The following is a 24,806-nucleotide window of genomic DNA, read 5'->3' as shown; positions in this document are numbered from 1 at the left end:
GGGATCAGGAGAGCGGAGGGCAGCTCCCTCTGAAACACGGCTTTCCCGGGGATGAGAAGGAGGAAGATGAGGTGGAGGGCAGGCGCAGGTAAAGCGCGCCCCAGGCACGCAAAATGGGGCCCGCGCCCTGCCAGCGCCGCCCTGTTTGCTCAGCTAATCTCGCGGGCAGGAAATTGCCAGCCAACTCATATTTATGGATCGTGAAGAGCTCCACGGTGGCCCCTCCGGGAACATCCCTGTGCCCGTTTCCCGTTCTCGTCCGTCCACCCCCTGCTCCGTCCCTTCCCCCGATCATGGCTGCCCTTTGCCCGCCCCGCTCCCGCGACCCTGGCCTGAGGGGAGCGAACCATTCAGCCCGCGGGGGTGCCCCGGCCCCGCCGGGGGGCGGGCGCTGCGGCAGGGGGCGGCTCCCGGGGGCGGCGGCGCTCCTGCAGCCGGGCGGGCGGCGGAGACCGGGATGCGTGGGGAGCGGCGGTGGGAGGCAGCGGTGAGTGCGGGGGAAATGCTGTCCCGCGGGGTGGGTGACGCCCTCTCAGGCCGCCAGGATGGAAAGAGGCGGCGGGGCCCCGCGGAGATGGGGAGAGGGTCCCTCTCGGATACGCAGAGCCTGGGCTGACGCCGGCTCAGCTGCTTGCAGCCGTCTCCGTTTTTTGGGCTACTTTTAAGGGAGTTTGTGCCACCATCATCCCCATCCACTCCCCCGCCTCCCGTCCCTTCGCACGTCTGACGGGTGAGGGCGGTGGAGTCCCCCCTTGCCGCCCGGCTCTGCAGGGACCCCGCAGCTGATAGAGACGGGGCTCCCTTCCTCCCTATCCCTTTCGTCGCCAGAGGCTTCTCCCTCTTTGTCCGGGTGTTTCCCCTGGTTCTGCCGCTTCCCCGCTGGCGAACAAAGCCTCTGTTCCGGGGGCGCCGGGGACATCCGTCCGAGGTCCGAGGAAGCAAGGGAGGAACGGCGGGGCTTGGCTCTGCTTGGTTTGGCTTTCCATCGTAAATTATCTACCTGGTGGAGGGGAAGACGTGGGACAAGGCTCTTTGTCCGCGATCCTTTGTTCGGCTGGTGGCTTATAAAGGCTCCTGCGGCTGTGCGAGGGCTGCCGTGCCGGCGGGGATGGGTTCCCGTTCCCGGCGGGGATGGCTGAGCCGCCGATGGATGCCGTCTCAGGATCGCTGGAGTTTAGCGACAGGAACTCGGTGTTACGGCGGATCGGCTTGCGGACGGAAATCGGGGGTTTGGGTTCCATCTCCCCTGATAGATTCAGAGCTCCTAAGTTCCCTCTCGTGTAGCCCTGTCAGCAGCTGGGTGGGATTCGGGGGCGCCCGGAGCCCCGCGCTCGGTGGTGAGTTCAGCTTGGAGATCAGAGCTTTTCTTGGGAAGATATCTGCCCACGATCAGAGGGAGCAGAGGGCTGAAAACTACGGTTCCCGCTCCCTCTCCTGCCCCAAAGCTGCCTGAGGAATTTACCCATGTCCAGAACTGTAAATAGACTATCTGCGCTTACATAAAGACTCAAGAGATGGCTTTCTGCTCCTGCCACTGAGTGCTTTCTTGATCTCACACACATGGCTTTTGTCACCAGTTCCTTTTTCCCCCAAATGCTTATCTTGTCAACCTGTCATCTCGTCTCTGTGCCTTGACTCTTCACGTGCCCGAATCCTCTGTGTCTGCATCTTCAGGGCATCTGGGTGAACATGTTGCCAGTCAGAACATGGAGAATATTGCATTTTTGTGCCACACCTTCACTCTCTTTTGGAGGAAGAGGGACACCAGAGCAACCTTTTTTGCAGATTTTCATGTTTAGTGAACTTTCTAGTTTTTGCATTCTCCATATTCTTGTGGATAATGTCCTCAAAAATAAGTTATTAACATGGGAAAGGATCAGAGATGGAAGGAAGTAAGGCATGATAGAATGGAATTGCAAAGGGTGAGGATGGGCTTGCTTTCCCACAGCAGAAGGAAGCAGTGTAGTAAAGAAAGGAGATTAAGTGATGAGAAGATGGGAGAGCTCACTGAGATAAGTTAAAGGAAGAAGGAGGGTTAACTTATCTCAGTGAGCTACCTTTGCTGTCATGGGGAGGGTGAGTCTGAACTAAGCGGGTTACAGAAAAAGAGATACTTTTAGGGCTGTCAAGTAGTGACATCCTACCCTTTCTATATAGTTCATTTTACACAGTTCCTTTAACACACCAGTAATTTATTCTGCTTCCATTTTGACAAATGCTAAATCAACTCATTAGTGTGTCTCTTTTTACTGAGGAAATGGAAATCTTTGCCATCAGCCAGGGCAGGAAGAGTGGCCATTTTTTTTCCATATCAGTTACTGTCTATGCTTATCAGATACAATTATCAACCATATCCATGGAAGTAGTCAAAGGCATCATTTGACTATTGTTGAGAAGCAACAAAGCCCATCATGAAAAATTTAAAGTATTTTGGGTTTAGATAGGAAGTGGAGATTGGGTGAGGTAAAGGTAGCTGATCCATCTTGAGGCTGGAGTTGGATAAGAAGGATGGAAGATGTTTAAATGGGAAGATCTTTTTTGTCTTTTCCGCTTGAAGATCCAGAAAAAAGCTGAATTAATCAAAGTAGGTATGGGCAAGTGCTGGTGATTGTTAATGAAGAGATTAATGCTATGTTCACTGTGTATTATTTCTATTTTAATTTGTTAAAATGAATGGTTAAATCTGGTGTGTAATAACTGCCAGCAAGGCAAACAGTGTTTCCCACTGAATTAAACAAGCAGCTATAAAATTATGTTCTGGGTGTTTTGAGCAGGTGTTGTTCATTTAGGATTTGTTTTAGACTGGTGGAGCACATCCAAGATGCCACAGAAATCCAAGGGGATTTTTCCCCTGTACAAAGAAGGTCCTCCAGAGACTACAGTGTAGAGGGAACTGTGTAAATATGACCAAGATTGAGGGTTTTTTTTCTTGCTTGGGTCTTGTGCAGGTGGAGTCAGTTTTTAAATGAACCACTTCATTTAACTTCCTTTATTATATAGTAAATAGTGTAACTGCAGGTGTCGCACCTCTGTGCCTCACTTGAGGGAACACAGTTCTGGGACCTGCTGGTAAATGCTGCCCTGTGTTGGCACAAGCAGACCCATGGCTTGGGAGCACAGCAGCCACAGTGGGTGCCATTCAAGCTGTCACTGCCATGGTGGGGTTTGCCAAGCATGTGTGATGAGAAGCATTTAGTCTGGGGGCATGCTTGCTGCCCTGAGACTGCTGGGAAATGAAGAGGCATTAAAGAGCTAGAGGGGACATTTGGAAATATGGGGCAAACATCCCAGGAAGGAGACAAATTGAGGAGAAAAGGACAAGCAAAACAGGAGAGACAGAAGCTGTCAGAGTAAGTGGGCACTAGAGAGAACTGATTAACGGAAGGAAGTGACAGGCACAAAGTGGCAGTGAAAGAAATCAGCACAGAGGAAAGCAGATCACGGGCAAAGGTTGCCTGAGAGTGGGAAAATGCAATAGATGGGGGGAAAATGCAATAGATGGGAGAAAAATGGTAAGGACATGCAAGAAGAAAAAAGAATAAGAGTGGATGAAGCTGTTTTGATTAGTTCTTCTATCTGCTTAGATTTTCTGGGCCTTACCTACCTGTTCTCATTGTATTTGTCAGGGGTGCCCTAGGGGCAAGTTTGTCGTGTCAAGTAGGGTGGGAACAGAGAAACTTCTCTTTAAGGTGTTTCTGCTCTTGTACAGACAGAAATTCTGCTCCTCCATGATATGAATTTGGATACATAATTGTTTTGCACTCAATACCCTTCCTGAAATTTTAGATGAAGAAAGTCTGTTTTATTGAGCTTCAGGAATGAGAAATATTGGTCTAGAGTATTTAAATGTATTTATTTGTACACCAGCTATGTTGTTTGGTTTGGGTTTTCTTATTCTGCACAGTAAGCAGTCACAGCCCACCAGCAGAGCTTTCAATTTGCCATCTCTGTGTGAAACTTTAAAGTTTTAGTTTGCAAATCTTTTGAGCATACTCAACTTTTCAATAGCAAAGGAGTTAATGAAATAGCATCAGAATGATACCAGGGAGCTTGTCACTACTGTCATGAGATGATACAGTCATTGGGTCAGATAACTGACTCTGGAACTTAACTACCAGAAAGGTAGTACCAAAATAGAAAAGATGAGTATGGCTGGAGTTTGGCTTGTCCTCTGTCAACCCCATCTTTCTGCATGATGAAAGGAGTTCAGTTTTAACAGAAATCTCTTCTAGTATGTTTCTACCTGTCTGGGCTTTTGTTCCAGCAGAAAAGGATTAACCCTCCTTCCTTTAACTTATCTCAGTGAGCTACTCCAGATGAAATGGTGATTAGTGTGACTCTAAGGTAAGGAGGGGCAGTGATGTCTACTAAAGTAATGCTGTTTCAGTAGGTGGTCTAATATCTTGTCTTACCAAATGCACAGGAATTAGTTTAGATTCATTGAAATCAGTGCTTTGACAGTTTCAGTTTCAGGTAAGAGTAGCTATGTTATGGCACAAAAGTTAGAAAGCTTCAGCATTTTCCCCAGCATTTTTATTTGTGTCTCATATGTCAATGGCTCTATCCTCAGTTTGTAGTCACCCAGCCATAATGTTTACATGGAAATGAATGTTTTCATTTTTGATGCATATTTAAAATTGTCAGCTGTCGTGACCTGATTAAAATGATTATGTCCATCTATTGGAAAGTGCAATTGATGGGCAATGCCTGCAACATAAATCTGTATCAAATAGGAGAGAATCATGTTATAACAATAAGACAGGGTAATTAAAAATGTCATATTTAAGTGCAATTTTTGGAGTAGTCATGTGGGTTGTTACAGTAAAATATATGTGGTTTATGAGTGGGATAATGTTACTCAGGGTGTTTTCTCTTGCACTATTTTATTTCTTCTTCTTCTTCAGTATCAACATGATAATTTCTCAGAGAAAGAGGTAAGCCATAAGAGCGACTTCCTCTGCCACTCCCTTTTCCACATCGGAAACCTGCAGGGCTGCAAGGGAGTGACTTAGTCAAATATGATTCACAGATATTTGATTTTTAATGTACTTAGTGTTGCTGAAGGTGCCAAGCTGTGAGTTTTAGGAACTAAAACAATCTGCCTGTAAGTAGGCCTTATGCTCACTTGCATGCAAAGACCTATGTGTTGCAGGATTTATATCTTGAAAAGACAGGGACTGAACAGATTTCAGGACTATGCTGGCAAGAAGTTAGGTGTATTATGTTGTGGGGTAGGAGGAGGAGGAAATGAAGAAGGATGTTTAGGGCAACCTTTAGATCACAGCCTTGCTGAGTTGTCCAGTTTTTGGCAGAGATGACTTTGCATGTCTCATAAAGATGTGTTCATTCATAGGTACAGAATCTCCACCAAATTATGCAGGTGCCTTTCTGTGAATATATTGTTTTAGTATGACAGTGGGCTTGGGGAAAGGTGGATTTCCACGTAAGTGTTTCAGAGGCAAACAGTAGATTCCAGTGAGTTATACTTTGCCAATGAGCCTATCAAGACTTTTGTTTGTAAATAAGCAGAGTAAATCAGGAATAAAACCAAGTTTGATTTAATCAGGAGTAAGTACATTGTCCTCAGATTACACAGGGAAAAAGTAAATGAGCCTGGTGTTGGAACAGTCTGTTTATGCACGTAGGCGTGCTATACTGTGGGAAAATGAAATCTCCAGATGCTGAAGCCATCAGCACTCATTCACCAAATTTTGTTCAGAGTGTGAAAATTCAGAGGCTTTCTTGCTTCCAAAACAATGTGTCTTTTATTGGAATAGTTGAAACGGACCCTAATCATTTGAAGATCTTGTGGCAGACCAAATGAAACTCTAATGATGTGCAGGCGGTGCCAGTGATGGGCTTTTGTCCTCACCCTCCTTCAGTTGGGGTTTCATCTGTTTTCCAAGAGTGGCAATACACTGCTGTAGGAGTTTCTGAATAGAAATGTCAGAGATAGTAGAAGTGCCAAGAGCTGTAGGGAGACACTGTTAATGTTCAGTGAGAAACTGAAAATGAAAAAACAATGAAAAGCAAAAAAAGCCTTAAAAGATAGATGGCCAAGTTTGAGAGTTTTCTTTAAAACTGTTTATTATCAGTCAGAGAAGGGCCTTGATGATGTCTGAGGCACTGCAACCCTCTTGATTGGTAACATAAGAGCAAAGTGGATGCCAGAGGCGACTCAGCTAAAGGGAGGTAGGTAGCCCAGGCAGAAGTAAGGAATAGGTGAGAAGCTTATGTGCTGGGAAAACTTCTCCCTAAATCTATGGATGAAATGCTGGGAAGTGCTGGTACACAGGTACACAGGTACACAGGTAGTGTACTTGTGGCTTGGTTGAACTGCAGCTTTTGGCTCCTACAATAAAGTGTCCTTGTTTTGGCTGGGGTACAGTTCATTTCTTCCTGCTAGCTGCTACAGCATTGTGTTTTGGATTTAGTATGAAAATAATGTTGATAACACACTGGTGTTTTCAGTTGTTGCTATGTAGTATTTCTTTTGAGTCAAGGACTGTTCACCTTCTTATGCCACACCAGTGAGGAGGCTGAGGGGGCATGGGAAGTTCAAAGGGGACATAGCTGGGACAGCTGGCCCAAGGGATATCCCACATCCTATTGCATCATAATCAGCATATAAAGCTGGGACAGGAAGGGTTTCCTAGGGGTTCAATTCCTTATTTTGCTTTGCTTTATCTATCAAACTGTCATTATTTTAATACATGTTTTCACTCTTTTATGATTCTCTCCCCCATCCTGGGTGGGTATTAGCAAGCAGCTACAGGGTCTGAGTTGCCAGCTGGGCTTAAACCACTGCACAAGGGAAAGGAGTTCTTACTGTAAAGCCACCCAGTGTTATAATATCTTAAAATTGGAATCCTTTGTTTGACTCTCTGCTTGAGTTGTGAATCATTGTTTCTTCTGGTTGTTAGTGAAACAAAACTTAATTTGGCCTGGGCACTGTAGAGATGAAACATGATTGGTAATGCTGTATACATTCACTTCAGATGACTTTATAAATCCCAGATGAAATAATTTTGCTTCATTCCAGACAAGGCAGAGTGTGGCATGTGCTCTGTAACAAGAGTCAGCCTTGCTGGACGCCCTGCATAACTTTATCTAAAAGAGTATGATTTCATGAGAGCAGATATACTGTGGATTTTGAGCTGTTTGTTACATTAGCTCATTAATTCACTCGTTGTTTCTTGGTTTTGCTCACAGTGGAAAGTTTTTTAAAAAGTTCTTTTCCCCTTCAAATCCAATTATTATTAAGTGATGACTTCTCCGATCTCTCATCCTCTAGGAAAGGAGATGAAAAAATACAGGTGTTAGAATGGTAGGTGTTGCTGCCTAACTCTTGTACCCAACAAACCTCTCCTGTCAAAAAGCAGGCTGAGTTAACATTCAGGCAATGCAGTCAAACCTCCACTCAACACTCACCACAACTGTCTCAGCAATAGAGGCAAGAAAGGCTCTTTTGCAAGGTTTTATTCTGGCAGAGTAACACAGTCGCTGAAGGGAAACCCGATGGGAAAGAGAGCGAACCACATGGAGCAGGCAACTTATCAAGGGGAAGGGGTGGGGGGGCAGAGCTAAGGGCTGGGCAGAGGGGACTGACTGGCCTCCAGGTGAAGTGGGATGGCCGCCAGGGATGCCAAGCCAGTCAGGGGACGGGGGAAGGAGTAACCAGAGGAAGTTGTGACACAAAAGGTCCATTTGGGAGCCTGTTTTTCCCCTGCAGGAGGACTAACTCTTAAGGTGAGTAATGCTACAATGTGTGATGAGTTCTCAAACATGAAATGAAACCATATAAATATTTAACCTTAAAAAAGGTTGTTAGAAAACCCAAGTATTCACCACACTGAATAAAAGATTGAATTTTTAATTGCATAGAAACCCTTCCCTTTGAGATGTGCTCTCCTTAATCAGCATATAAAGCTGGGAGAGTTTGTCACATTGATTAAGTGGTAGCTGTCATCTCACGAGATAGGAAGGATGAGGTTTTTGGTGGTCTTTACCATAAATCACGGGACATAAATCAGAGACATGGGAAATGCAATGAATCTTCCTGTTTTTTTAACCAACCCTTTACTCTGTCTTCTAATTCCAAGTTTTCCCTGTTTTGTTTTTCTGTTCAATGATACGGTGACATCTTTGTTGCAGACATCTGTGAAATATTGAGTGTCACTAGTTTTCTGTGTTAAGTTGAACATGGCCTGAAAAATTAAATTTTTGGTTCTTTTCTGGGGACCTCTGGGCACAAAGTGCAGTATTTTTGATAGAGATAACACAAGCAATATGCCAAGGTGTCAACATAGTGGCAGTATTAACTGGATTTGTGTCATGATCCTTCAGTGTTTGGTCTGCAGACAAGTGGGAGAGCCACTGTCACCTCTTGCTGGGGTCAGCTGCCTGTGGCTGCAGCTGTGCTTGGGGTCCAGGGGCAGTCCCCAGCCCTGCTCCAGCAAAGCTGGGTGCCTGGGATGCTGTGCAGGCTTTGAGTTTGGAGGATCTGTGGCAAGCTGGAAGGAGCTAGCAAAGGGGTCTGTCAATGGATTGGAAGACAAATGAGGTAAAAATGATGGTAAATGTCTCATGTCAATAAAATAACCTTCTGAGGATGAAAATTGGGTTGTAAAGCTCTCTGCTGTCCAGGTTCTTCCCCATCAGCTGCTCTGCAGAATTTTAGTCCTGTTATGCTGGAAAGCCTTGACATGTGGGTGAGTCCCTTCAGGAGCTGCAGTGCTCTGGGGGGCTTCCTGTTCTCTGGTTCCTTGGACAGTAGTGCCATTTTTTGGGAACAGTGGATTATGTGATCTTAAAGGAACCTGCATCTTGCTGTGAGGGCAGAATATGCACAGTGGGGTTAAAACTTTCCTTAGGACTGAGAAATGACCTCCACAGAGAAAGAAAAAGCACTGCAAAGTGAGGCCAGCACAGGGGGATTCCTGGTGAACAGAGGGAAAGGTCTGGCCTCCCTTGGGAGAGCAGGTTGTGGGGAGCAGGAGAGGCAAAAGCCAGAGGTCAGAGAGAAGGAGCCTCCCTCCGCAAGGATCAGCAGCCAGCTCCCTTCTCCCAGGCCTGTCCTCCCAAGGGAATAACATGAAAAAGCATGGCACAGAAAGTCTGTGCACCACAGACCTGCAACCTTGGGGCTGTGATGACTGCAGTTAATTAAATAGGTAGCTTGTCTCTAGACAGCCCAGACATCTGTCTCCATTCTTTACTTGTTTTTCTGACACGTTTCTATTTGCTTGTCCAGAGCTAAGCCCAGAGGACCTACAGATGGTCATCATTAATTTTGTCACTTGATGCAATTAAAATTTTTTTTTCTCAACCTTTTAAAAACAGATGTGTATAAAAAATAAATAAATCTGTTAATAAAGCAACTCACTAGATGTCTTCTATTTGGATTTAGATTTAATTTTAATTTTTAGTGGCTGGGATTCAATTTTGACATTTCTTTTAAACCAAATCTCTCTTGTAGCCATATCAATTTTAAAATTTGATCTTAAATAAACTTTCAAGTTTCCCTTTGCATTCCTAGTCTGGCTTCTTTGGAAACTCAAAAATCATTGCATACCAACATATTTTCTTTGTTTTGGATCACATACCTGGTTTTGTATAGGTTTATTCATGATTGCAGGATGCTGGTGTTGTGTGGGCTGAACTTGGGCTATGGGCTTTCCAAATAAAGTCTTCAGCAGCAAAGTGAAACCTTGTTAGTGATTTCTTAAGGAAGCCACAGGATTACAGACAAAACTCAGGAGGGGTGACTAGTAACTGCCTGTTCAGAGTCAGGATCATAGATAATGGCCTGTTATGAAAAGTAATTATATATACTCTTAAAAGGATAAACTAGCTGCAGACAGGTTTTGGCACTTTTTTTTTTCACAGTCACCATATTAAATGTGGAGTGTCCTTTCTAAATATCTTTTAACATATTTCTCTTTGAGTTGCCTCTGGAAATTTTACCAGAAGAAAAGCTAATTGTGTTCTATATTATGCACTTGAAAAATGTTCCTAGGATACACTTCTTAACAGAATGCTGGTTTTTTTTCCTTTTTTACTTTATTTGCAGGTCAAAATTTATCTGGTTCACTCAAATTAGTGTAATTTTAACCATCCAGTAGAAGAGAAATATGATGCCAAACAGAAGTAACCTCTCCTCCTTCCAGAATGTTGGATCAGGTAATCAATTAAAATGAAGTTTATTTGTAATGCACTGAGATATTTCAGAATTTCTAATTGACTTTGGTCCTTTAATTCTCTTGACACATGGATAAGATCAGTGCTCTGTTCTTATTCCATGTCTAACTCCATTTGCCAGGCAGAACTAGGCACAGCTGGATATGCTTCAGACAGCCAACCCTCCCCCATCACTTTAATGCCTGTCTGTAATAGATATCAGTGACGCCCAGCTAAACAACTTGGGAAAGGAAGAAAAGGAAAGAGAGAGGGAAAATAAGAATTAAAAAAAAAAATAAAAAAGGAAGAATTTCCTTCTGTAGCTCCAGGCAGCAAATACTTTGCTAAACAGAGGACCCTTGTGCTGAGCATGAAAACTGGGTCTGACCTGGAAGCTGGATGGGTTCAGGACACGTCAAAAGCTGAAGCTCCCATCCTCAGTCTCCATAGATGCGTGCAAAGACAGCACCAGCCAGGGTGTGTAACACATCCTGGCATATTCATCAAGTTTCTACTCAAACATTACCCTAAAAATAAACAAAACAAACAAGATATGGTTGGTGGGAAGCAGCTATGTTTTACTTGAACGTGTGCTGTTGTCCAGTTGGGATTTAACTGTATGACTGCGGGCACTGTGGCACTGGAAGCAAAAACACAGAAGAACTGGCATAAGGGATAGGAGAGAAAAGCTGAACTGAAGTGGCTACATGAAGGTATTGTGACCTTTTCTTAATGTACTTGCTTGGATTTCAAGTACAATGAGCCCTTCACTGCTTCACTGTGGTGAACAGGCATGAAAGTTTCCATGAGCTAACTTGTTTTTTGGCTAAAGCATTCAGTCTTTGAAGGATTAAATGTGTCCTACTGCTGTTGCAAGAGAGTAATGAACAATTATTAATGTCCTATTAATATGTCTGCCAAGCTATTTAGAGAGTAGCCAGTGAAATTTCTGCAAAAATATTTGAACTTAGCTGTGTTAGTTAAGGTTTGGACAGTAAAATTTTCATATGAAATTAGATTTCAGTTTTAAGAGAGATTTGGAAGAGGCGAGGAGAAAGAGAGACTGAGATGGAAATTAGGGTCTGTTCCACAATGAAAGGTTAAGTATAAAAGGCATATACATTGTGTTTTACGTCTGGGCTCTTAAATAAATTCTACATCTTTTTCCATAAAACACCACTAATATCATGAATACTTGATTTATCCAGATGATGTTTTCTTGTCCTATCAAGAGTTCTTTTGAATTTGGGTCACATTTATCCTTTTGTTCATTTGAAATTCATCATGGCTGTTATCAAAATTTATGAAAATAGCTAAAAAATGTCAAGTAAAATATCACAATATAAGAAATGGTAGTTTCACTGCTCAAGGTGGTGATGGTGTGATGGAGAACTCTGTGAGCTCTCTGGTTCAAAGGCAGCTTAGATAGTTGTATCATCATAATGAGTGCGTTAAAATTATAAATATAATATAAATCCCATAATTACAGCCAGCATAAAAATATTAAATTCTGTGTAGTGGTAGACTTGAGGTTTAGTTTTGAAGGTGCAAGTTAATGCTTTTGGCTGCTACCAGAGCTTGTAATTAACAATAGCTTAACCAGGTCCACTGTGGTCAAGAAGGTGTTGTATTTTACTTTGAGTTTTGTGTTTGTGTTCCCTAATGCTGGCTCCTTCTATCTTCTGCTTACTCTATTCCATTAGTAGTGATGGTTACCTTTATTCTCAAACTTATGGCTTTTTTCCTTAATAACTGAGGAGAAGCTGTTGTTGCATGTCTGGTGGTGCAGGGGAAGCCTGGGTGGCAGAGCACTGCTGATGCCCTGGACAGTGGTGAATTCCAAAGCATTGTGCCTTATCAGCAAGGAAGGTCCCAGAAACACCTGTGAGGAACGCATTGCCACCTTCCACAAGATCTGAACCTAGTGGTTCTCAATGAAACCAGGTCATATGAGCTCTGGTGGCGGACAGGAGTCCCAGATTCTGTCTCTTAGTTCATGTAATTGCCTGAAGCAGTACTTGGACTAAAGTACTGCCTCTGAGGATGTTAAGGGCACTTTACACATTAGATTTTCCCTCTGAGTGACAAGCTGAAATTCAGTTTCTCATGAGGAAGCTGAAGTCATAGCTGAAATGTGACTGAGCCAAGAGTAAATCCCAGATTTGAGCCTTATTTTCAGAAACTCTTGCTGGCACTTCAGTAACTGACACTCAGGAGTGCTTTATAAGTTTCAGGTGTAGACTAGCACAAGCCAGGAACTGCTGTAAATATTAATGATGTCATTTCTACATCAGCTGAGGTCTAAGTGCAAATCTGCTGGGGGTCCAGTTTAACTCCTGCAATAACTGGCACTGTCAGGAGCTGAATTCTTTGCTTTTGGCAAAGTGGAGCTCAGAACTGTATGCTAGAGCTTGATACATTGTTGAACAATAACATCCAGCAGAGCAAAGGCTTTTTTGGTCTGTGCTCTCTTCCTAGGTATAAATTAGATTTTTCCAAAATCATTAGGATCTGGAACCTTTCCCTCAGCAGTATTTTTAATAGTCATGTGGTTTTGTTGTTTTGAACAAAGTCATGCAACCTAGCATTCTGCTTCCTTAAGGTTATCTTTTAACCAAAGTGTTCTTTGCAGAGATAGTTGCAGCCTTGTATTTTTAGAGCAATAAGCTGAAACACCTTGAAAAATGTGACTTGGTTTTGTACTTTCGTATTAAGCTTTGCAGGACCATCCACTAAGCAAAAAGGTAACAAACTCCTACTGAGCTTTAAATTGAGCTTGCTAGTTTGTTGGGGTTCAGATGCTCTAGCTGCACAGATTAAAGGGAGAGGTGATCCACAGCAGTGTCTTATGTCTTTGGCCCTGGGAGACGTGAGTTGGGTTCTTTACTCTGCTGTCTGCGTTGTATATTCTCCCTGTGCCTCCATTCCTCAGCTGTAAAACATCGGGGCAATAATTCTTCCTTACTTCATGGATATCTCAAGAGGCTCAGGAATATAGAGGCTGAGCCACAGGCTCCTGCAAAGGATTGGACAGCAAAGAAAGAGTCTAGCCTCTCTCCAATTGTGTTGCTGATTTTGGTATGGTTTTGTGCCTCTACCCCTTCTTTTTCAGTCTCACATCTTTTGCAGAAACAGATGGGAAAATTGTGCATCTCCTCCTTTGCTTAGTGATCTGAGACACATTTACTACAAGCACAGTAATTATTGCAAAAAGTGTTCACATTATTTTGCAGGCATGCACATGCAAGAGGCTATTTACTTGCTAAATTTTTTCTCTCGTTTGGTCTTCTTTACAGATTCCAGCAAGATTATGGCAGACTATAGCCACTCACAGAACCAGATGGAATTACAAAATGCTAGTTTGGGAAAGGGTTCTGTGGCAAATTCCCTTGAAAATAGTCTCCAAGATATTATGGAAAACCTCAACACAAAGAAATATTCATCAACTCTTAAATTTAAAACAAATGGGGACTATGCTGGCTCTTATTTAACCCTTTCACAACCTATGCCAATTAAACCTAATCCTTCCACCAGTGTTAAAAATATGCACTCTATTAACAAAATTCAAGGAGGCAAGCAGTTCCCCTGTGAAAGCCCATATCTTCCAGATAAAAGCATCTCTGCAAAGCATTTGAGTTCCATATCAGGCATGTCTCCATCCCTCAGCGGGTATAGTTCTGGAAGGACAGATTTTGACATTTATGCCAGCAGAGAAAATGAAAAATCCCTTGGACACATGGAAAAGTTTCACTACTCAAAGTACAGTCAGAGAAATAAATCTTATGACAACATCTACTTCCCAGGAATGCTGGAATCCAAGAAGATCTCAGGTTCTCTTCTGACTATGTGGAATGGAAGCTCGGGAAACGAGCTGACGCTTTCACCTTGTAGCAATTCTGGGGCAGCCAGCATGCCTTCCAGCCCAAAGCAAAGCAGGAGGATGAATGCTGAAAACAGTCTGGCCCTTCACATAAAACCAGTGAAGTACAAGGATGAGCTGATGGAAACTCTGGGTTCACGGCCAAGGAAATACTCTGGTGGATCTCTAAGTCATATGGGAATGTACAGTCGTTCCCTTCCCAGACTTTATAAATCAACAGAAATCCAGCTGGTGCCATTAAGTTTGCCCCCCAGAAGCTCTCTGGGTAATAGTAAAAGGAAAAAACTTGGAGAAAAAGATCTACCTCAGAATGCTTTCGATGCTGATAATTACCTGAATTTTTCTTCTTGCAGCTCAGGGGTTTCACCACATGTAAACTCTGTCTCCAGGAGTAATCCTTATGTCAATTCAACTCTCAGTGTTCCTGCAAGCCCTCGTATTGCTAAAAAAATGCTTTTAGCACCTTCTTCCCCATATCTCCCTGATGATTTTGACAGACTTGGACTCTCAGAAACAAGTCCCAGTAGTTCTTTCTCCCCAGTGGATTTTGACAGGTCATTCTCTGTCCGAAGAAACCTTTCCACCAGTTCCATGGAACTTGATGACCCAGATCTGGAAAGTTACAGACAGACACCAAATTCTCTGCAAACATCCATGCGAGAGCGGAAGAACAGCATTAGCTCGATTTCAGGAAGGGAAGACCTCATGGACTATCACAGGAGGCAGAGAGAAGAGCGACTTCGGGAGCAGGAAATGGAACGGCTGGTAATTTTTTCTCTTCCTCTTAATTATCTGTGATATTTACCATTTGCAAAACACCCATCCCAAGTCTAGCCATCAGGAAGGTACAGCAAAGAATAAGCTGCTCTGTTTTGAAATTCAAATGCAGCCTGCTCCAGATACCTTGTTTATTATCACAGTCCATGAAGCTGACACTTACAAAGCATGCTGCTTGGATAGACAGTACCATTCAGCTACCCTGGAAAGAATGCTGGAACCCGTGTAAATTGTGTTCAGTTATCCTGCAGGCTGTGTTAAAATGTCTGTGTACATAAAACCCGAAAATTACATTGCAGGGATCCTGCAGGACTTTTTGTTTTACATGATGGCACTGTTTTGTGATAAGTGAGCAAAGAAGAAGAGATTCTGCTCAGCCTTGTGTGCTGCAGAGTCAGGTGTACATTGGTGTGGGCTAAACAGCCATCAGCAGAGTTTTTTCTGCTTAGTTTTCATTTTTTCTTTCTGAACATGTTCATTAAAATAGAGGCCTCCTTGCTTCTCCCCCTCCCAACATGGAGAGTAGCAGAGGGGAGCAGTTTCTCTCTTTGTCTCAGTCAGTGTAAAGCAGTGCATACTGCCTCAGCTTGGGATTATCTAGATAGTAAAATGTAATTTATGTTTACTAAAATAAAAAGGTCTTCAGAACCTACAGAGGTGTTTGAAACAGTTTTGTATTGAAACTGTCTCTACAAGAACACATAACAGTTCCTCCAAAGGGTTTTCAAAGTGGCTTTGGGACTCTCTGACCCTATTAACATGTCTTCATATTTTATCATCCACATAGAAACAGAGGTCATTAGATGGGCCAGTTGGTATTCCTGAATCTTAAATTTGAGACACTAATTTTACATTTGTGTGCCTTAATTCACATCTTATGAATTTGAGCAAAATGGCAATAGGATTCTCTTGAACCTGTCTAGTTTGCATACAGACAGCAAGCCTGCAGGAAAAGTCACTTTCTGGGCAGGGTGGAGGTGAAAAGCCATGGGGAAGATGGATGCAGGGGTAGTGGGAATCTGGGAGAAGGGGATGCCTGTCAATGACCACTAGCAATGACCTGGTGCCTATGCAGGGCCACTGTTCCCAACTTGAACCACACGAGTGAGCAGGTTTAGGTTAAAGAACTGTAACCCAGTGAGATGTCTCCCCTTTCCCCATCTCACCTATGTCCTTGATGCAAGCTGGTGAGGAGCCTGTTATGCAGATAGAAGTCTGCCTTTTCCTCCCCATTCCACTGATCACTGTAGTTTATAAGATAACCACTGTTGTTTGCAAGATGTGAAAAAGTCTTTGCCTGCTCAAAGGCTGTAGTGTTGAGGCTCAGGTGTGAGAGGCAGGCAAGCACTGCCCCCTCCCCACTCCATGAGTGTCAGGGCAAGTGCACCCCATCTCTGCTTTGCTCCCCAAAACCTCTGCTGGCTCCCCTTGAAGCTGCAGCTTCTCAGGAGCAGGGACTGGGCTCCCCAGGGCGAGAAGGACTGGCTGTGAGTGAAATGGCTGGGTGGCTTAAGACAAAGGTTTTGGGAAACATGTTTCTCCCTCTTCTTGCTGCCTTTGTGCTGCCATTCCTCTGCTCCTTTCAGTAATCTTCTCCCATCCTGGTGTGTTGTGTGTGCAGTGGTGATTGCTTCTTTGCTTCTTATCAGAAGGTTTTTCAGGCAGTCATGCTGTAAAACCTGAGATAATCAGTCATAAAAGCAACGTATTTGTATTTCAAAGAGAACAGCCCTTTTTTTGGTTTTAATTATTATTTGCATTGAGGGATGAAAGATACTGGGTTGTTTCAGTATTCAGTGATGCTGATAATCATTCTGGTTTTATATTTGGATGAAGTGGCTACATTCCCACCCCTCAGTATTTCCTCTTGCTCACCAAGACTTCCTTCAAGTCCCAATTCTTCAAAAAGAGAATTTGCTTACTATTTTTCCAAAGCTTTTGAAAACGAGATGATGTTTTGTGTGTTGCATATTTGAACATGAATGATTTTCCTCCTGCTTGAGGTCATCTTATACTCAAGATCCCATATCTGCTCCATTCTCCATTTATTAGAGCTATCTAATAGATTGAGTGAAATATCAGGACAGTGCCTCCTTCCACTGGTTTGAGACTCTGAAAAATGCCATAAGCAGATTTGTAGATCTCTGCGAAGCAGAAAGATATATATTAAAAAATCCACACATCAGTTCTTTGTATATTAGAGTCTGTCCTGTTCTGGTGTTATTTTACTTTGTCCTTCTGTATGGATCCCTGTCCAAGGATAGTCAAGGATCTGTCCAAGCAGGGTCTTGGATGTATCTAGCCAGAGCTTCCAAAGAACAATTTTGTTTGCCGTTGTATCCTGACATGGGCAAAGGATCCATGTCTGCTCAGGTCTCTCTTTTTCTATGGGGTTGGGGAAGGTATGAATAAAAAACCCCAACTAAACAAGCACTCATGGATATCAAAACTCTGTGCTCTGAGCTTTCAGTACTGTATAAAAGCCCAGGCTGAGTAGCTGGTAGGTAAATGGCAGGGGAAATGTAGTCTCTCTGTGCACAAGTGTTAGGATTTTCCCTACTGGGTTTTTGAAGCACAGTAGGGAGAACAACAGTGTAGGAATACTCAAATAAGTCCATCAGAAAAAATAACACCCTTTTTTAGAGGACTAGACTGCCTGTGGCCCAGATAAGAAGTGGAGAGTGTCTTTCTTTGCACCAGCACTGCCCCTGTAGCTATTCTGCTGGCATAGAGTGGCTTGAAAGTGTTCTAATTGATAGCTGATATTCACGTCTGGATTTTTTTTTGGTAGTAAAATCCCTGCACTCGTTGCAATTTGACCTAGTATCTGCCCTTGAACTCTTCTGTTTACTTTCACTTGTTTAATGTTTCTTTGTGTTTAGTTTGCTTTTAAATGTCAGAGGCTCTTCTGGTAGTTTGCATTTAGAGCTGCTGCTGCAGCCTGCATATGAAAACAAATTATTTGCAATCATTGCCCAAATAAATAACCAGAGATTAAAAAAAAAAGAAAAAGTACAAATAGTAAAAATATGCAGGTTGGGTTTTTTTTTAATTGTTTAAAAATCCAAGTTTTAATTTGTTTCTGTGCACCAAATACAAAAGACACATAAATAGTTGTGTAGGATTTGGTGGTTTTCCATATCTGATTCTTTAGATCTGCTGTCTGTGGCTGGATTCACATAAATTAGCTGAAGACTGGTGCCCCTTCTGCTTTGCCAGCATGTTCCTTTGTGGCTTGAAGAGCAGGGGGAGCTGGCATTCTGAGTCCTGCCATCCCCCTGGTGCTGGTGCTGGGGGCTGATGGGCTGTGGGAGCAGGTGGGGCAGCCACGGCTGCTCCTGGCACAGGCAGCGGGGTGACAACCTGCTTCTGCTTCCTCTCCAGCCCAGCTGACCGGACACTGCATCCCACCATGGGATGTTTATGACGAGCTGTACACAAGTAGAAGTTGGAGTAGCTATTGCTGACACTAGCCCAGGAGCCTTATAAACAAGGGAGAAAGTTACTGCTGTGATCTAATAATGTTCCATGTGATTCAGTTAGCTTTATTATTATTATTATTATTATTATTATTATTATTATTATTTAAAGAGGAAATCTCACTCTTTTTTTTTCCCTGAGATGAAAGCCCAGTTGTAGCTCATGGAACTAAAAGGGGCTCTTTTTCTTCAGCTGATAGGGGGGTTGGGAGTGGAACTGCACAGGCAACATAGTTTAGTAGATATTAAGGGTCATCTGTTTTCTTTAATAGCTACTTGTTTAAATAGCACTAAACTTTTCAGTACTGGTTTTTAGGCAGTACAATGTATTTCCTCTAGGTGGTGGTAGGTACCTAAAAATTAGATGTGCAGTAGGTTCATGATGCCTTCCATTGCCCAGCTGTCTGTAGGGATCTGTGAACATACATAAACATTGTTAATGAAGTTTTAGTAGACCCAGGATTTGTACTGGGAGAGGTTTGAAGTTATCAGTGCTTGAATGAGCAGTAATAAAATTCAAGGGGCTTATTCCATAGTCCACTTCGTCCCAGTCAGAAGAGCACTGAATTTCATTAGTGTATTCAGAAGTAGGGAATAATACAGAATATCACTATGCCTGGTTTGCATTGATGCCTTGCAATTTAGTAAGATGTGCTTATGCAAAGGAAAATGAAATGAAACTATTTTGGGGTTTTTAAGATGGTACTGCTTTAAAATCATGGTTAATGGAGCTTATGTAAATCTTCATATGGTTTGTGGAAAACCTCACATACATGTTTTATAAATCTGTATTTTCACTATGTCTTTCTATAGACCCTTTAAGCATAAAGTACTCAAGCTGTATGTAAAACTGTAAGTGTTTAGCTCTTAAAGGAGCCCGAGCCAAGTAGACAAAGGATAGCTTCAAGGTAATTTTTCCCACCACTAGTATTTGACAGTCTCTATAGTTTTACAGAACAACTAAATATAATTTAGTTTTGTAATTGAATAAGTGCTGTATAATAGGATAAAACCCCCTGCAGAATATAACTAATGTTGATGACTCCATAACTTTCCAGGAACATTCAGTTTCAATTGTGTTGGAAAACATTTCTGTGGGGTCTTTAATAAGCCAAAATCTGGATTACATATGCTTAATTTTTGCAGCTATATCTATTATGTAAATTAACACTCAGGTCCAGGAAGAAATCAATTACAGGAGACCTGTTCTCATTTACAGAACGTAAGTACTGCTCTATAACTCTGGTCTTCAGGCTCCTGCCCTCAGTGTGGTTTGAAAAGGAGCATCTGCATAGGTACTATAGTGACAAAAGGGATGAACAGTGCTGTTATTTTGGCAGCCAGTGGCATTCCCTCAGGAGCAGAACACATGCCTTGGGTACAAGAGCTAATTCTTGGAAAGTCATCTGCTCAGCTCTTCCCTGCAGGCTGTCTCTGCTCTGTGCCACTGCTCTCTCCTGCTTTTACCAGTCTGTTTCTCCTGTGCCTGATCTGGGAAGGAAAGGAGGCACACCTGCTCCTGTGCTGTGACCTGGGCCTCTCCATACTGCTTCTCTGTGCAGGTGTCTCTGCTGTCACAGCTGCCTCTGAGAGTGGGACATGAAATACAGGTGCTGCTTCTGAAAGCTGTGCTATTGCTGGTAACTTTGGAGCTGAAGCACTAGCTATAGGAAAACAAGGACTGGCAATGAGAAAACAAACTAGTCTGGAGTAAGAAAATGGTGCAAACTGGAGGGAAGGGAAAGAACACTTGCAAATTGTTGTCTGTCCCAGTTCAAGTTTATAATTGAAATAAGCTCTTCAGAAATGTAGCACAGAAAGAGAAAGCTTTCTCCAGCCTCTCCTTCATGCGGTAGTGAATTGACATGTGAGAAAGAAAGTTTGGGGGTTTTCTGCACCTGTCTTCTCCAGTCTTTCTGCCTCTCTCCCCACCATCCGTTTTTACTAGCTGCTGTTCCCAGCTTTTGCTGACAAAGTGATGGTTTGTCTGAGCAACCGTAGGAACATTTTTCTTTGGCAGCTGAAAAGTGCAACAGCTTCTTCAGGCAAAGGGAACCTGGCTCCATGGACTAGCCATACTTCATGTTAGTCTTTGTCACAAGGGATAGACTGCATATGTATTTTTAATGAAATTTGAGGTTATCTAGTTCCTAGTGGCACTTGCCTGAAAAGCTTCCTGTTTACCACAGCTGATTAACTGAGGCTTGCCTTGATATCCAGATATCAAGCACTTCTACACATTTGTAAAATTCATAAATTGTGATATGTAGCAGATGAACAAATCTAAGAATCACCACATGGTTGCTATTAAAAAAGTGGGATATTTATCTCTGCTATTTTGGAATTTTTTTTTACAGGGTACCAGGGATGTCTCTTAATGTCATTGATAATCAACAGCAGAAGAAGGTTATTAGCTCCTTATCCCACCCTTGTCCTTCAGCACTTAAATTTGCAGCCAACCATAGGTGATATGTAGCTTTCTCAAAGCCAGGAATAGTGAAGCTGCTCAGGCAGAAACTGCGCAAGACTTGTTACCCCTTTTTGTAGTGGGCAAGAGAATTACACGGAAATGTTTAAATGTTAAAAGAAAATAAACAGAGATGTTTAAATCAGTTAGAAAAGACATTTTATAGGGAAACACACTGACCAGCTTACAAGGCTTGAGTCAACATTCCCCCCTCCCACCAGAGCCAATTTTAAATCCATTTCCTGCTCTTGACATACCTGTTTTTTTCCCTCTGCTGTGTTCAGTGTCACAAATAACTTGTGTGGTATCTCTTGCAAAATTATTGACTGGATTTTCCATGTCCTACTCATTCGGTGTTCTTCATTGCAAGGGTGCTTTCCTAGCTTGCTTCTTCACTGAGAAATTAATTCTGGAAACAGTTACATGCAGGTGTGCTGGAACTGGAACGAGCTGGCTGAGATGAAATTATGAGAATAGGGTGTATTAAATAACCACAGAGCTTCCTGTCCATAAGCCTCTCAGCACATGTCAAAATAGAAGTGAGAAATATCAGTATTTCTGTAATGCATCTGAAAGCTCATCAGGAAATTTTTGAAGACTGGTTTTCCTGCAATTTTTAAGCTTCTTCTGAGCAACTGAGACTTGGTGGGGGTGCGGGGGGAGGGGGAGAGGCGGGGGGAAGAATCCCTGTTTTCCTGACTGCTGGCAAATGGCTGGTTTGCTGCCAGAACCCTTCACCTGAGCACTTAGGCTGGAATGAGCAGTGGCCTGCTTTGAAATTTGCTGTTTCCTATTATTGCCCAAGGGATGGAAGCTTGGCGTGGGGTAACCCGATACAGCCTGTTTTTGCCGGAGGGGTGGGACCTCCCTCATATCCTAATGTCCATGTTTCCCATCTATAATCATTATGACAGGCCCAATGCCGTCACAACGGGGAGAGCTGCATAATTACTGACTGTCCCAGCCAGCACTTGCACAGGGCTTTAGGAATTGGGTTGCCTGGCCAAACTCTTAGTAAGAGGGAGGATAGTGGTGTTGGAAGGATAAGGGAAGAGGCTTATAGGGTCTGGCAGTAGTTGCCTGGTAGGAAGAAGGCTTTGGAGAGTTGTAATTATGTCGACCATTTGGGGTTGAAGGATGTCTGAGAATCTGCTATTCATGGAATAGCAGAGGACCTATTTCATGGAAAACAGTTTTCAGTTGCTGCCCTGCGCTCCGTTATTTCAGCGGCTCATCTTGATACAGGAGGATTCTGAGGAAAGCTGCAGTGGGAATCTGGGAATAAGCCCCCCAAAGGCAAAAGCACTCTCTTGTTTGGGTAGTGCTTGGAAAGGGCTGGGTTCAGACAGGTTCTCCAGCTCAGAGGTCTGAATTGCAGGTGATGTGCATGTGTGGTGCATACAGCCAGGTAATCTCTCAGTAGTGCTATAAAACTCGGGGTGCATGTAACCAGTGTTGCATTTTCATACAACGCAGTGGCTTGCTGCAGGGAAAGCTGAGGCAGTGCATTGCCTGTCCTGTTTTGCTTGATCCTTGTTATCACTTGCTGTTAGGCATAGGAAGTGTTTGGGCTGGCAGAAGTAGCTGCTGTACAAATTCTCCTTGCAAATGTAGTGCCAGGTAGAGCTGGGAAATCAAGTCTGTCTGTGGTGGTTCCTGGGGAGGGAGGCTGACTACGCTGGTTTTTTGGCTTTCTTTTTAAATACTACTGTAGAAGGATTTCTCAGAAATCAGATCATTAGGGCAGATACTAATGCCAAGCATGGAACTCTCACAGTGGTCTTTTTTCCAGCAAAATTTTCAATAGACTTATGGTAAGCAATTTTTCTTTTCTTTTTTTCTTTAACAAAAGTAACATGAAATTACATAAATGTTTTATCTCTTAAAAATGAAAAGGTATAAAAAAATCCATCTGAAATAGAAGTTACCAGAAGCTATGCATACAGTAAGATAAAACAAATATAACTTGCTAACAGTTGATAAAAGGTGTCATAAAGATCTAGAAATCCTTCAGAAATTAAATGTTTATCAAAACCTGAAGCATATCTAGTCAAAATGGCACAGCTACTCTGAATCTCAAGTTTGAAATGTTGGTATGAATCCATAGTGAATTTGAGTATACTGGTAAATAAAGATTTCATCCACTTCTGTTCATTTGACAGATGCTGTATTTTAGATATGATGCCTCTTTTTTCTGTTAATGCTCCTAAAACTGTGTTTTTCAAAATGTGGACTAATTCTCTCAAAAGGAGGAATCAGAGTTAACAAAATGGAAAATCTAAATAAGTCAGGAATGCGTGAGTTCATGGAAAATCTGTGCAATATTTTTCAGTTTGGTAGGAATATAGCATATGTGTGAAATGGAACAATTAGTGATTTACGTAGTGAGATCACTGGACGTGTGTACATATGGGGTGTAGACACAGACACCTCAATAAAAAATTTAAAAGCACATTTCACAGAAATTAATGGCTAGTTAAATAAGATGTCCTGACATTAATTTATCTTTCCAGTGTAGAAAGTTTTAATATTCTTAAAATCTTCTTTCACATTAATTTTGATTCTTCATCTTGCACTGTAATTTATTTATTACAGTTTATTATCTAGAAGTGGTAGATGGACTTTAATCCTTCATTCTAAAACAAAAAAAAAACAAACAAAAAAAAAGACCCAAAGCAACAAACAAACAAAACCCTAACCCAAACAAAACAAAAAATACAGGCAAACGATTTTTGACTTCATCTTTACTTTAGCTCACAAGTGACAATCAGTGCTATTATCTTTTTCTGAACCAGGAACGACAGCGGCTCGAGACCATCCGCAATCTGTGTGCAGAATATTCCAAATCTGACAGTGATCCTGCTGCAGCCACTACAGTTGCTGATGTTCAGAAAATTAACAAAGAACTCGAAAAACTTCAACTCTCTGATGAGGATTCCGTGTTTGAAGACTCACAGATGAATCTGGAAATGAGGTTCAGAAGCCACTTGAAATCATCTGCAAGTGACTCTGATTTCTCGGAGCTGAGCAGCCACAGCCGTGGCACTGCTGCTTACCTGCCCTTGCGCGGGCTGAGGGCTGAGGAGCACTTCAGTGAGAGGACCAAGCCTCCACCTTTCGCTGCTCACAGCTTCCTGAAGGATGCCACTGAGTCATCCTACCTAAGCATCACACCAAAGGTAATGCTCTGTAGGAGGAGACAGCGTAATCCAGACTTGAAATCCTCCTCTAGGAGTTATGTGTCCTGGCAAGGGCCACAATTAGGCTGGCTTAGGTATGGGAATTAATCTCAGAACTCATACAGCTTTATAAGCCATCAAATATAGAAGATATAGCCAGCAAAATGTAGCAGCCAGCAAATTATTATTCCATATCCTGTGGAAGCTAATGGTACCGGAAGTTGGTTTGTTTTTATAGTGGGATGTACTGTTCAGGAAGAGTTTTAAGACCTTCCAAGGGAGAAAGATTTGCTTGAACAATTATAGCTACTTAAATAAAGGTTTCCAGAACCCTGCTTATCATCCTGCTGAGATGAAGGAGGGAAGAGGCACTCTGCTGGTTTTTCCCAACCTGAGGCTCTTGTAAGAGGAGCATGTTTTCTCACACTCACATGGGAGATGAAGAGGAGTTGCCTGAGCCAAATTTACTTCCTGTCTCTTTCCTGGGGTTGGACCTGAGCCTCTTGCCAGATCAGCTGTTGTCTCTTGGGAATGATGCAGTGGCAGCAAGCCTTCTGCCCCTCCAACCCAACTGCTGCCTTTAATAAGCTCCTTTCCTGTGTGCTTCTCACTGCTGTTTCATTACCAAAAGGAAGTTGTCCTTTAATAAAGGAGCTAACAGCATTCCTAACTATTTCCGTGCTAGTGCAGCAGCAGCCTCCTCCCAGCTGTGCCAGAGCAGCAGTGTAGCAAATCCCAGTGGCAGGCAGTGTGTTAAATAACTGGACTGAAGAGCTGGAGTCAGGAGTGAAATGAGACCAAGCAAAGCCATAAAAGCAGGTTTCTGTTTAACAAGTTCACACCTT

General features: G+C 42.8%; 1 protein-coding gene across 8 annotated transcripts in view; it reads left to right on the top strand.

Moving 5' to 3' along the window:
* Positions 1-409: 409 nt before the first annotated feature.
* The window catches only part of PHLDB2 (pleckstrin homology like domain family B member 2), a 63,833-nt gene continuing 39,436 nt past the window's right edge, over positions 410-24,806 (top strand). For 4 of the 8 annotated variants that reach the window (XM_071433452.1, XM_071433455.1, XM_071433453.1 and 1 more), the window contains exons 1-3: positions 9,851-10,182; positions 13,476-14,824; positions 23,578-23,961. In XM_071433452.1, the coding sequence (XP_071289553.1) occupies positions 10,134-10,182; positions 13,476-14,824; positions 23,578-23,961 (1,782 nt within the window). In that variant the 5' untranslated portion in view covers positions 9,851-10,133. Of the gene's footprint in view, positions 488-542; positions 2,585-9,849; positions 10,183-13,475; positions 14,825-23,577; positions 23,962-24,806 lie in introns of those variants that run through there. The other 4 variants (XM_071433448.1, XM_071433449.1, XM_071433450.1 and 1 more) reach the window with 4 other exon arrangements.

This window comes from Agelaius tricolor, unplaced genomic scaffold, assembly GCF_023055355.1.
Source record: "Agelaius tricolor isolate 1412-34295 unplaced genomic scaffold, bAgeTri1.0.p SCAF_9, whole genome shotgun sequence".
In the NCBI taxonomy this organism is placed as follows: domain Eukaryota; kingdom Metazoa; phylum Chordata; class Aves; order Passeriformes; family Icteridae; genus Agelaius; species Agelaius tricolor.
This window is presented reverse-complemented; position numbering and strand designations above follow the sequence as displayed.